Source organism: Mycteria americana, chromosome 3, assembly GCF_035582795.1.
Source record: "Mycteria americana isolate JAX WOST 10 ecotype Jacksonville Zoo and Gardens chromosome 3, USCA_MyAme_1.0, whole genome shotgun sequence".
In the NCBI taxonomy this organism is placed as follows: domain Eukaryota; kingdom Metazoa; phylum Chordata; class Aves; order Ciconiiformes; family Ciconiidae; genus Mycteria; species Mycteria americana.
The window spans coordinates 120,937,576-120,951,611 of record NC_134367.1 but is presented as its reverse complement, the minus strand read 5'-3'; the positions used below and the strand labels follow the sequence as shown (position 1 = coordinate 120,951,611).

Sequence of the window (14,036 nt, the reverse complement as noted above, 5' to 3'; positions counted from 1 at the left end):
TAGTAATGCACATGTGACTTTTCGTTCAAGGCATATATCCTTGGGAAAGCCAGAACATGATAAGGAGAACAAAAGAAACATTTTTAAATGAAATGAATAAAGATTTTAACTCTACCCTTGTGCATGCTGAGCAATAACAGAATAGGCAATGCAAAATACAGCTCTAAGTAATGGCGATATCATCCTGGGATTCACAACAGCGTGTACTGAACATCCACACAGAAAACGTCCACAGTTATTAGCAGTGATAGAAAAAGAGCATTCCAGATGCTAAGAAATCCAGGTCTCGCTTTGTACGCAAAGGGGGAGCTCTGAAACACTGAGACCTTTTTTTTTGCTAATATTTATAAACGGATAGAAGATGCTTAAGTTTTTGAACTAATGTTGTTCGGATGATCTTAAAATTCACTAATAAATTGACAGCCTATTTTCTGTGAGCGTGCAAGTTAATGTTACGGCTGCAGACTATGCAGCGCTTTGAATTTACACCCACGTAACAAATAACTGTGTATTTATATATTTAGGCTGGATGCTTAAGTGGTGTAAATAGATACAGCTTATGGGAGTAACAGCAATAAAATTCAGCTGAGAATCTCAAGCACTTTCATCTAAAACTCAAACTGTGTAACATTTGTCTTGCATTATCAAAGGTTACACTTTATTCACGAAATCCCTCCTGTTATAAAACTGACCATGCATACTAATTCTTCTTAGAAATTAGTTTACTTGCACTAATTGATTTATTTCCCAGCTATGTCAGGGATTTGTCTATAGCAGCATTTTTGTACAGTGAAATATCGCAACTTCATAGTAAGAAAGTGCTTAAACAGATCAAATATGAAGTCAAAAGATACAGAACCTTCTTGGAAAGTTACAGAATATTTTTATTTTTCATGTATTGAGTAACATTAAATAAAACAACTTGTTTGTTCTTGCCATCAAGGAAATGAGATCAGGCTATCTCAACCTTAGCGTGTTGTTATAAAGAAGTAAATATCAGTTCAGTTGTGTTTTTGAAGTGTTCAGTCAGCAGGTCTAACCTTCATTTAAAGAAAAGTATATTGTTAAAACAGCTATAAAACTTGGAATGCTCATGAAATGTAAATACTATACAGCATAGTCTTATCAGCTTAAACCATATTTAACCACTTTATAGTGGCATACAGACAAGACATATAAATGAACAACAGGGAATAAGTTACCAAAGCTCAGGGATTACCAAAATAACGTTCAATCTCTTTACCAGTTAGATGGTAACTGCTTCTTTGTAATCTCAGGAAGATCTAGTGATCATATCTAAATCTGGTCACAATTATCAGCATGACAGACTAGTCTTTTTTCAATCAATATTTTCCAATTAATATTAAAAGACCAAGGTTGCCATCTGCAAAGTCCTACACCTCAATAAATTAATGCTAGATGTTTAATTAATAAGGATTAGCTTTTCTCTCTTTGTTTTTGTTGGTTTTTTTTTTTTTTTTTAAAAAACAAGATGGGAATAACTTGGGAATGTTTCCTTAAATGAATCAACATTACCACCTGAATCACAAACGTTTATTTTCCAACTGAGGAGACTACAAAAAAAAAAAAAAATCCACTGATGAGCTAGATGCCTTTCCTAATGCAAGAGAAGTAGGGATTCTGGTTTCAGGTAGAAATAAAAGTTACTGAATAAAGCTATCTGGTACTCATTTTCAAGAACCTGTTGAAATATTGGGAGGAAAGAATACTTGCAATGCCACCTTGAGTTTAAGGCATCTTTCAATCAAATTAAAATATCCTATTTTTGTTGTCTACTGTGAATTTGCATTCTGTACCACTTCTGGTCATGTTGACTAGAGTTTACTTTTTGGTCATATATTAGAGCGGGACAGTTAGAAGCTTATTAGCTCAGAGGCAGCAGATTATTGCAGGACATGATCAATAAATGGGACCATTTATTAAAGCTTTTTTCTGAGCATTTAAAATGCTGCTTTATCTTTATTTTATTGCAGCTGTCATATCCCGTCTCTGTGCAAATGTATGCAATCAAAATTAAAGTAAGAGTATACAAGCTCATCTCCTTTCAGATTTTGTCACTTTCTGAAGCTTTTCTAAAAATACTTCCAAACTAGTCCAAAAAAAAAGTTACCATTTTGCACTCAAATATTTATGAAAATGAAAAGCAATGGGCAAAACAGATTGACACCTGAAGTAAAAAGAGCTTATTAAATATGAATTAGATACAGTTGCAACAAGTCCTTTGAGCAAGGGAGTAATAAAAAGCAATATTCTGAGCAGAAAGAAAGAGTCTCATGGCATAGCCTCTTCCTGCTGCCCTCTGTATACAGACAGTGTTTGCATGTTTGGAGGCAACAGCCTCTTGGTGAGGTACTTCATAGCTGCAAATTCTACTGCAAAAGCTGAATATAGTCCCCACTACTCTTTCAACCCTTTTTTTTTTTTTTTATATTTAGGCAGCTATAGCTGTCATTCAACCTGAAGAAATATGAAATAATGGTAGAAGAGATAAGTAAAACCAAATCTTTCTCTGTAGAGAAAGCAGGTTAGCAACAGTTGCATTTAAGCACAGCAGCAGCATCAGGATTGCTCTCTGAAAACACCCCTTCAGTTTGTATTAAGTTGGTTTTAAATACTTACTGTATAAATGGGAGTCCCTCACAATTTTTAGTATAGTGATCCTCAGAATGCTGCTGTGAAGAAAGAATTACTATTCTCCTGTTTCACAAGAGGCAAAAGACAGAGTGATTCCCTCTGGGTATCACACTATTGAACTCCTGCATCCCAGAACCTATGCTAGATCCTAAATACGCAAAATTTTTGGCCGAATCCATATGAGGGGCTCAGTCCTGCACCTAAATTCACCAAGGAGGAATCCTTAGCTCAAGCAAAACCCAAATAACTTCAGAAACAATCTGTGGCCTGTGTTAGGAAGAAAAACACATCCTTTGCCAGATGAGCACTACTTTTCATGAATTCCATGCTATATAGTGTTCTCTGCTATAAGCTATCGACCTTGCAAAAACAAGTTAAAAGAATTTGACACGCGATTTAGGAGATGCCAGAAATAAAACTACTGAGCACAATCTTAATTTTCATCCTGCTCTGTATCCTTTAGAATAGAGCCTTGTTGTGGCACCTTTCACTTTTACTGTCCCCTGATACTTAGCTCAGATCTGAGCTCTACCCAGTGGTGTTCAATGCTTTGGTTTATTTTCACTGTTCAATATGTAGGTCCATCAATATGTAGCACCATTCTTTACTCCACAATATTCAAATCTTGCTCTGTAGACAGAATTATTAATTTCATCAAGGGCTTTTCTACAGTGCTCATCACTACGGTATTTAAGTGCCTCAAAAGCACATTCCCTTCTCACAACACCCTGTGGTGGTATTATTACCCTGTTCTTCAGATGAGAAACGAGACAGAGAGATCCAGCTAAAAGGATCTAACACTGGGTGCTCACTCTGGGAAGCCTATTACCTGGGGTTTTTTTAGTATACTAAGCTTTATGCAGCCCTTTATGTGTCTCAAGCACAGCTCCAATTGATTTCCCTGACAGACCTGGATGCTCAATACATCTGCAAATCAAACCTTCGCCTCAAATGGCAATCCAGAAAGGAAGGATACACAATTAATGACCACTTGGAGGAAGTTTGGTTCAAAAGACTTAGCAGTACTGATCAGAAACTCTGAGACAAAGGCAGCATTACATTTAATTCTTTCAAGCACCTTAACCGTGACCTCGTCCTTTTGCTCCTTGCAATCCCTGCTTCATTTACCGCACACCTTCCAATTTCTGCAACCAAAAGGACAGAGGTCCACCGGACAAACAGCCTTCTACATCACCTCAATCCTCTGAGCTAAATGACACACAATTGCTTTGGGGAAAATAGTATGTGATCACAAGACTGCATCATAATGCATATACACAAAGGAGGTTAATTAAAGTTGCCTGTGCATTTCTTAACTTCTAATTCCATTCTCTGTAATCACACTGACTCCATAACCATAGCCATTCAAGTTTACAGAGTAAATGACAGCTGCAGTAAATTTCCCTTCTTTATGTGGACCAGTCATTAAAGGAGAATAAGACAAACATTTTGCCACCAGCCGTCACAGATATTTGCTGACACCAGAGTTATGCTGAGATTCAAGAATTATGGATTCCACTCCACATTCTGCAAGTGAGGGTTCCCTGCTGGAAAGACCTTTTAGCCCTGTGACTCCTGAATATTTCCCACTTCTTGTGGTACCCTCTAGCTTGCCACTTTGCCAGTTAGGTTGCACAGACCAGCTCCAGTCTCCTCACCTTTCCAACACCTCATTCCAGCCAAGCTGCTGCTGCTAACAACCATCACTACAGGCTGCTATTTTACAACATCTGGTGGGAGCAGATATGTCCCTTCTAGCCCTGTGATATTCATCATGAGAAAAGGCGAGTTAAATAAAAATGAGTAAGCTAATAAAAAGGCTCTCCTGGTTAAAACCTAAGTGATTACAGCTGCTATACCAGATTGGAAATGACAGAAGCTTCTCGTAAAAGAGTCACTACATGCACACCTACACCAAGAAAGCAAACAGAAAGGCTGAGCTGTTTATAAGTCTACCATAGAGAAAGGGATCCATGATGGGAATCAGTAACTCTGTTCACAGAGCTCTTAAGCTAATTCTTCCAGTCTCCAAAAGGCTGCATCAATTTTAAGGACATATCTATGATCCTCCCAAACCATGAGCATGTTTTCAAGGAGTTTCTGATCAATGCGGTCTTTTCTTAGACTTCAAATGCCTGCCTACAGGCTTACATACCTTCATACAGGCTGGCATGCATACAACTTGCAGATCGAAGGCTTCTGAGAAGCACCAGATGAGCAGACCTAACAGAAGACCTAACTTCTACCACACTGCAAATAGGGAAGAAATGGGAGAAAAGAAAAGGGGCTAATATGATACAAATAGAGGAAGCAAGCAGAGAATGATGGGACTAAATCAGGTGGGTTGAACAGGAATGGAAGATGATGGGGCAGAAGGCACAGAGGGAAGGTGTCTAAGGAAAGGAAGAGTAAAGAGAGTAGGTATTAAGAAGGAAAAGTTAAAAAGGAGAAGGAGAGGAGCTGAAATGGCCAAGGCAGATAGCTGAAATACAGTCTGAGAGAGAGGAAAGAACAAGAAGGCACAAAGTAAAGAAGGGAAAGAGGATATAGCTTGGGATGCAATGAGAAATACATGATTCAGAGGAAAATGGGGTTGAGTTAAAAGGTATAGGAGCAAAATCAGTGCTTTAACCTTCTTCTCCCACAACTTCATCAATTTCTGAGTTAAAAAGAAAAAAAAAAAGTAAAGCAAGTGAGAATACTGACATGGGCCTAACCCCAGAGCACAAACATGAGAAGACGGAAGCACAATGCAGCAAGAAAGGAGACTCAAGAAAAAGGGGTAAACAGCCAAGAGAATGGACATGTCATGGGAAAACAGCCAGTACTTCATGAGAGGCCAGTTAGTGGTCAATAAAGAGACAACAGAGATTTAAAAAAAAGGAAAAAAAAAAAAAAAAGGAAAAAAAAAAAAAAGGAAAAAAAGCAAGCCCAGAGTACATGACTACTGAAAAAAACCAACACAATATTGGTTCTACCAGAGGAAGGGTAACGCTTAGGCTGAAGAAGGTCTAAGGTATTTGCTCTACGCTTAGAGGAGAAACAGGAACACTGTTTTTTTCAAAAAAGACTTTTACCAAAACAAATCAGTCGAGCACATACCAAGTAACCTGCATTTATGACCATGGAACAGACCTGGAAATTTCCTCCCTTTTGTTGACCTCAAGCAGCAATACAACCCCACGCACTGTATATTGTTCTCGCTTGTTTACTAAGAAAACAGCGATTCATAGTTCTCATATGACAAATGTGAAGTGTTAACAGCAAGTCCTACAAGTCAAGAGTTTCAAAAGTAACTAATGACTCTGCAGTCTTAGCTTAGCTGGGGTGACTGATTTTCTGAGCACACTCTGAAAGACTGGGCTGCTTAAAGCTCTTCCGTGAAGGTATCAAAAAAGATGCAATTGCAAACTTCAAGAATTACTTTTGAAAGTATTGGCCCTGGACTATCTCTTTAAACTTTTCTTATTTAAAATTAGATCTTCCTATTTTAAACCATTTTCTTTTGAATCCCTCTCAATCCATCCCAAAAATTAGCCTAGTCCAATTCCCACTACTAAATGCTGATTCTCATTATCGTAACTCTAATTTGGATAACACACTACTGCACATTACTGCACACTGACACATATAACGCTGCTTTGAGTCAAAGTTCTTATTATTAACCTAAATGACCAGAAAACACTGAATAGAAACAAGTCTGTACTATTTTCTAACAATCAAATAAGCAATGACCTGTAGTAAACTGGCATAACTATATCAAACAGACAGGCCTCCTCTCCATGAAGATCAAATGTGTTACAGAAAAACAGAAATCGATGTATTTTGTCTTATATCTATATATGTTGATGCATACATACATTCTCATTCAGAACATACACATATATGGATACGTATGTAACATATGTATAACAGATGTAAATGTTATATCCTGCTTTATATAATATATATTATATATCAACTTTATATAATATATGAAATATGAATACTATACCAGCCTCCATTAAAGACACTCCCTTTCACAATGCATGTTTCCCACTGAAATGCATTAGGAGAATGTTGAGCTTGCTAAGTCAAGCACTCAAAAGTTAGAAAATGTTGAAATTACACTAGCTGTACAACCTTGCATTGGTTCTCATTTCGTATAGTCTTTAATTGCATAACTCATACTTTTTTTCCTACAGAATACTTGTCTTTTTCAGTGCCCGTGACTGATAGTGTTCAGTGAATGAACAACTGTTCAATATCTCACTTTACCCTCATCATTCACTGTCTGCCCTACACCTTGTTTAAAATACACTATTTAAACTTTTCTCTGAACACAGATTTATTCATTTCTTCCAGAGCATTTCTGTGGCACTCTTCACTACCGTATCTAAGAGTTTCCAAATTACATCTCTGCACACCCTTCTGAGCTGAGGAGCTTTTGTTATTCTTATGTTACAGCCAACTCAAGTCAAGAGGGCCCATTTACCTGTCTGCTCAGAGCACCCAGGATTTCAGAGGGGCCAGGACCATTTGCTCACAGCATGGTTTTCCTTGACTTGGCTACAGCTGGGTGCCTTCAAAGCTTCCAGAAATCAGTCCCCAAGAATCTTGGGTTGGAAATCAGAAATCAAGGAATCTGCCACCTTGAGTATGTTGTGTTGAAGGTACCTTCCCAACATTGTAAAGAGCTTCTGATGGAGGCAGCAAGAAACTTTGGCTCTGCAGAGCAGCCCTAGAAGACTGCCCTTCCCTCTCCTGCAGGCCTCCAATTCATTTTTCAGCTCCTGTAACAAATGAAATGAAGTCCCATGGGCAACCCGTCTGCCTGAACTATGCAATCCTGACTTTCACGCTGAAAACTTTGTCCTCATCTCCTATCCTTCAGCTGGTTTTCATGGGCTAGTCACAATCTCTATTTTTGCCTGACTTCACATTGCCTCCTTTCCATCTACTCAGGACACCTCTCCACTGCATGCCAGTGGGGTGGCTCCTTTTCCTCCTGTTTGGATTTCATCAGCAGGAGTTTGAGTCTAAAAGAGAAAATTTTGCTTTCCAATACTATGATCTGCATCAGAATGGGCCCCGATCCTTAGGGGAGCAACGGTGAAAGATGCTCTTGCTGTGCTGTGTCCATACAGACAATTTTTACTGACACTTACCAACTTTTCTGAACTTCAAGGCTCTCTCACAAGATTGTGCTATTAACACAACTTTGATTATTTTGAATAGATTTTTCAAGGGGATGGAATCTTCTTCCCATAAGAAACTTTTTAACATGGATAAAACAATGCTTTATCAAACCTAATAGAGAGAAACAGTTGAATAGAGTTTTTTTGAAATAAAAAAAGTTATAAATACTATGCTGAGGCACGGAGCTGATGGGGAAAATTTCAGCTCAAACAATGAAATACTAGCAAAGTTGTAAAACCTTTGAAAATAGGAGCCTGTAATAAAAAATGTCAGGCACCTTTAATTACAGTTGTTCCTGCCTGAGTAGGTACCTGTAGTATCCCTCCTCTAATGCTGTTTGCTTTATGAAAAACTAATTAAAAAAATCCAAAGTGAAATTTATACTAATATATACTTATCTAGGAAAAACTTAAATACGAAGTAATAAAAAAAAATCCTTAAAATCATTATGTTATCGTTATACAAATAAGACTTGTCTGCATATATGAATATATTTTGAAGAAAAAAGAAGCATCGGTTTGGGGAGAGGAACTCTTAAGGAAAAAAAAAAAGTACAGCATGGATCCAAGACAGTAAAGAGAATGAAATAAGACATGTAAATCACTGTCTTAATTTTTTGATTGCATGATCCCATTTATGTAAAAAGCAGAATCTGCCCCTCAGGACTAGGCTCTGAAAGATGTGAATCAGTAAAGATTCAAGCCTTTCTCTGTAGCATTATTTTTCAGTTACATTTACATTCTCAGTTGCCAGTACAGTCTCTAATGTGCAATAGTTAGAATCACAAAACCCACATTGCAAAGGTTTGCATAAAAATTAATTAGCTTTCATCTCCAGAAAGTATGCATCCTTCCAGGTCACCATGGAGGCCACTGGAGGTGCAACCATAGCTGCTTCGACACTGGAGCTCATTCCCCAGCTCCACTTTCCCATCTCACCAGCATAATCAACTTTGGTGATAAAAAGGAATTGTTCCATCAACTCTTTTACAAGACTGTCACAAGCAGCTTCATTCACTGCAACAACACTTATGAAGCAGCAAGGAGCTGACATCACAGGCTCAGGGAATGCATTTACATTAACTGAAAAAAGAGAAGTAATCAAAAATAGCATAAATTACTTCACTATCATTTAACAAGTAACTTTTGTTTTTCATCCCATTAGAAACTGCAGTGCCAATCAAAGAAGGTGCTCCCAGACCTCTGCTTCCAGTGAAGTCTAAGGCATCTTTCTGTTGGCCATAACAGCAGGAGAAAAAGGCTTTAAAAGTGAACTAAGGGTACATGACACATCAGAGCAATTCAGTGTGGAAAGAAATACTCTGCAAGGACATGCCCCCCACAAAAGCATATGCACACACAATAAATTTTAACTATGTAAACTGCCATACTGGCCAATATTTCTTACATCATTCAGCTGCTTATTGCGGGCTGGGATGATCGTATTGGTTAGTTGCTTATTCCCTGCCTTTAAAGCTGCATCTCTTCTTGCTTGCTCAAGCAGAACTCTTGCTCTTTCTTTAAGTTCTTCCTGTCTTGACAACATTCGTTGCTTAAAAATAAAGAAATATAATTAACAGCAAGGCAGCCTCAGGGTACTTAATGTTTATACAGTAGTTAATAGCCAGGAGCCTTCCTATATAATAAAGGTCAGGAGTCACATGGATTACAGCTTCATGAGGTGACAGAGCATTCTATAGAAATGAAATGTAAAGATGATCAAAATGTAAAATTAAAAAAAAGTCATAGGCCTTTATAATGTCAATAAGAGTTCTCTTGCCTCCCCTTAAAACTTAATTTCTATCAACTTTTAATGTGTTTACTTATTTACTTTAATATGTATGCAAATATAATGCTTCGTTGGCTACTTATATGAGTATCGCTCATTTATAACTTAAATTTAACACAAAGAGGCCGGGTACAAGCCAAAAAACCTGCAAAAATATCTGCTTCTACTTCATATGAATACCCACAGGAAAAGTCCCTTTTTCATACACATCACTGATTATACTGCAGAGGAGAAATAACAGACAGGGGCCTTCTGCATAAGCAACACAAGCAGCTCCCATACATATACACTCCCAAGCGCTGACTTCTTAATCAAGGTCAACTGTGAAGGCTCTGGGAAAATGTGTCTCTAGGCCTTTACAGGAGGTAGAGCTGGGACAGATGCTGCAGTTTGTGCTCCTGCAACAACCACGTGGAAATTGAGGTGGTTGACTCTAACCATCAATTGACTGTTCAAGGTTAAGACTGAGGCTCACATCTCAGATTTTATTACCATGTGCAAATACAGAGAAGATTAACAACAGAGAACTGTCTTTAAAGCCATCTCTTCCTTTTTCTGGGTCTATTATACCTTGCACATGAAAATCTTCGTAGAAAAGACAACCTGTCTCATCCCGCTCTATTATTCTGTATGGGCCAAATTGTTCCTTTCTCATCCAGTACACAAAGATGATGATGAAGAGAAACTTCATGAGACTTCACTAATTAAAGGAAAGAAATTAGCTGGCTATGAAACTAACATTTGGCCACTATCACCCACCCATGGACTGCTTCTCTTGCAACAAAGCGAATCTTTATGGTGCTTACTCAGGAAAAAAATGTAAAAATACTTGAATCAATCCACACTAGCAAAAGACTGGCTATATTCTTTTCTTATCAGAGTTAATGGCACAAAGCTGAACAAAGCCAAAACTCAGGAAAGCTCTTCACAGGGGTAAAATTATAAGCATGCTTTGGCATCTTTGTAAACAGGGCTGATAATATTTTTTACATATTTTTGTGATGATACTGTTTACTGGTAATACCCAGCATTTATATAATATTCAACTTTCATCCTCACAATAAATCTGCAAGGTAGGTGGGCATATCCTTTTTATCTTTATAGAAAGGAAAATGATATTGCAGTTAAGTAACTTGCCTGAGGCCACTCAATGAACAGCATAACTTAATATTCTGGAGTTTCTGCCTCACCATTGTGGGCTATGTTCACAAGGCCATATGGTTTCTCAGATAAGATTTGGAAATATGTTTGGTATACTTTAAGGTATTCAAAACTTTACATTTTTTGAATATGGATCAATGAATTGATAAGTCTTTTTCCAATTTTTGCTTCAGCATGCAATACTCAGAAGAAAGGTGGCAAAAGCCTTGAAAGCATCTTCTTTGAGCTGGTTGAGAATACAACATTACTTCCTTTAATTGGAGAGAGATTGGAAAGATTAACAGTAGGACAATTCCTATAAATGAATTTTTCATGTAATGGCTCTTTTTCAGCATCACCTACTTTCAGTCAAAGTATGTATTGCCCAACAATAAAAAGACACTGCCCACTTTACCATTTATACTGAAGATATGGTGTAAATCACAAACATGGAGAAAGAACCTGAAGAGCATCTCCATTCTGACTCACAGGCATACAGAAAGTTTAAATTTCTTACCTGGGCTGTTTTTGCAGTTTGATCTGTGTGATTTAGAGCCGTTCTGGCATCATTGTCAGAATCAGATTCTGTTTGCCTCGGAGAAGCATGCGGTTTCTTTGCAAGATCCGTATCCTTATTATAGGAGTATCCAAGCTTAGAAGTAGGAGATAAACTCGGCTTTGTGACAGGTGAACCAGGATCTGCTTTTGTGCTCTCTGTGGATCCTATACGTCCCAGCTTTTCTTGCTCTGAGAAACCAATGGTACTGTCTGAGCTCTGGTGTCTCTTCTTGTCGTTATCTTCACAAGCAACTGTGGGAGACGCATCCTCTTTTTGATCACTGACATGTGCCAAGTCACTCAAGTCTAAAGCGTCAGCTATCAGCAATTTCTTCCTTCCCAATGTAGGTTGCGCTTGCATTGTATCTGTACTGCTACACTTCCCAACGTCTTCAGACGCAGAAGTCCTTCCAGAGCTCTGCTGGGATTTTTGTGGATCCGTGTCACTTCGAGTCCTGCGAGAAGAAGGGGAAGCTGTGCTTGGGCTTAAATGGTCATCGGGAGTCTGATGCTCGCTCTCCGATTCGCCAACACCACTGTCATTTACAAATACGGAGTCGTCCTGAGAAGCAAAGTCTGCCAAAGCACTGTCCGGTGGATGCAGCTCAGGCTCCCGGTTCAGGTCATTCAGCTCTGCGTAGAATTTTTCCTGGTCGACAGAACTGTTTGTGTCCGTTTCATAGTTACCCACTTTATATGTGCTTTTACTACTGTTCTCCTCTATTTGAACCACATTTAATTCCTGGCCACAGAAATGCGCCCTTATTTGATAGAGATAGGTCATAACAGTCAGTTTGTCAGGTATCGCTAATAAAACCATGTCAGAAGGTTCCAGCAATCGTGATATTCCTAAACTGGCAAAACCATCATATGCCTTTAAAAACAGACAAAATAAAGATTACAATGCGTCAGTTTCTTACATATCATAACATTTCAACAATGCAAGTAGAAGTTACAGTCAAAACAAGCAAGCATAAAACATATCCTGTATTACAGGAACAGTATGGGTTCAACTCTGTTACTTATTATTCTTTAGGTTTCATTACAGTAGTTACTATTTTTTGTTGCACAATCCAATCCGAACTTGATTTTACCTGATGGCTTCTAGATATCTTCCAGGGTATCTTCATAGCAATGCAAATTGAGAGAATATGACCAGTAAAGACACTCAAATGGCATTGTTTTAAATATTTTTAACATACTACCATACTAAAATCTTTGGTTACTCAAAATTATGCCACTTTCAAGAGTAAAAAGCTGTTCAGGAAACTGCAACTTAAAAGCCCTTCTGTTTGCACTAAGAAAACCTACCAATATCTTAAATGGTTCTCACTCAAGTAGCAGGAAACAAGCAAATAAAAAAAGTGTAAGATTTGGACCAGAAAAAAGCAACTAAGGATGGTTTTTTAAGATAAGGAACAAAGATATAAGAAACATGACACTAATCCATCTTGGGCTTTATCACTGGTGATCAACCTTCTCCCTTCTCCTGGTCATGTAATTGCAGTGATTTGTGTTGATGAAAAACTATGTCCAGATAGCCAAAAAGAGCACCACCACAGATCACTTGATACAAGACATAAATCACATTAATCTCACAAACAAATGCATTTTAAAAACATTTGTTGATGCTAAATTTATGAGAGAGAGAGAGTGAATTTCATTCCCACTTAACTTTCGTTTCTAAAACCTTTTGCAATTGTACCACTTTGTGAGGCCACATTGTCTTCCTTCTGCTAGCCCTTTAAGTGAGTGGGCTTGGTGCATCAGGTTTTTCTAGTTTTGAAGAATTAAAGCCATTTCTCAATTTACAATTAATTATTACTATCCTGGATTAACCCTGGAAGACAATATTGTGTTTCAAGGAAGCCTTTAAAAAGGCCTCCTGTTAGTGTAGATGCACTCAGTTAAAGCACTTGGACTTCTCCTCCCCCAGTAATTCTGGGGCTCTTTTTCACTCTTTTCTGAAGGGGTCTAAAATGTTCACAGTTGTTCCTACACTGTTTTGAACAAAAACAGGTGCTAAATTTAAAACATGGACGAGAACCTGTCCTTTCACAAGAAAACAATAACACACATCTCTGGCTTCACCTCTTTCCCAGTTTTACACTATTTCCTTAATTTATATAGTCTTAGAAGGGTAGAAGAAAGAAAGAAAAGAGAAATCAATTATTTTTTTTTTTATCCTCTTGGTTTTCATACCAGTAAATGTTCAACGGTGAGTTAGAACGTGGGTCTGGCCTGGCTGGCTCCTGGCAGACTCTGTTATTTTACTTGCTCTGAGAAAAGGAGGTGCTATCATTCCCATTACAATGTACTGGAGTCATTCCCTACACTTGAGGGTCAAATAGTTTTCATTTCAGCCACTTTTAAAACTCTGCTCCTTAGAGCTGGAATTTATCTTCCTGAAATTTTGTATGCTTCCCCTCATGCTCAGGTATAACTTGCCAAAGCATTTTTGGTGAAGTAATTTTTATATCTCCATAACAAATGATTCGGAGAGTTTATGTAGACATAGAAATTATCTGAATAATTTATTTTTAAGCCCTTCTGGCTCTCCCTGTGCAAAATGATTTGGCCTAAAATCACTGCTGGTCTTTGTGGAGTATCATTTCTTGGGAAGGTTTATTATGAGAGATTGTTATGCCATTTATAAAAGCAGAGCTGTGCTTAGATACAGGAGTAGCAGTGGAAAACATGAATGTTGTATTTGCTGA

The 14,036-nt window shown here is 37.9% G+C and overlaps 1 protein-coding gene across 10 annotated transcripts in view; it reads right to left on the bottom strand.

Annotated features, from left to right (window-relative positions):
- EHBP1 (EH domain binding protein 1) overlaps nt 1-14,036 on the bottom strand; it is a 227,739-nt gene that overhangs the window by 63,052 nt on the left and 150,651 nt on the right. For all 10 annotated transcript variants that reach the window (XM_075496799.1, XM_075496800.1, XM_075496801.1 and 7 more), the window contains 2 exons: nt 11,279-12,193; nt 9,241-9,384 (listed from right to left, as the gene is read on the bottom strand). In XM_075496799.1, the coding sequence (XP_075352914.1) occupies nt 9,241-9,384; nt 11,279-12,193 (1,059 nt within the window). The remainder of the gene's footprint in view (nt 1-9,240; nt 9,385-11,278; nt 12,194-14,036) is intronic.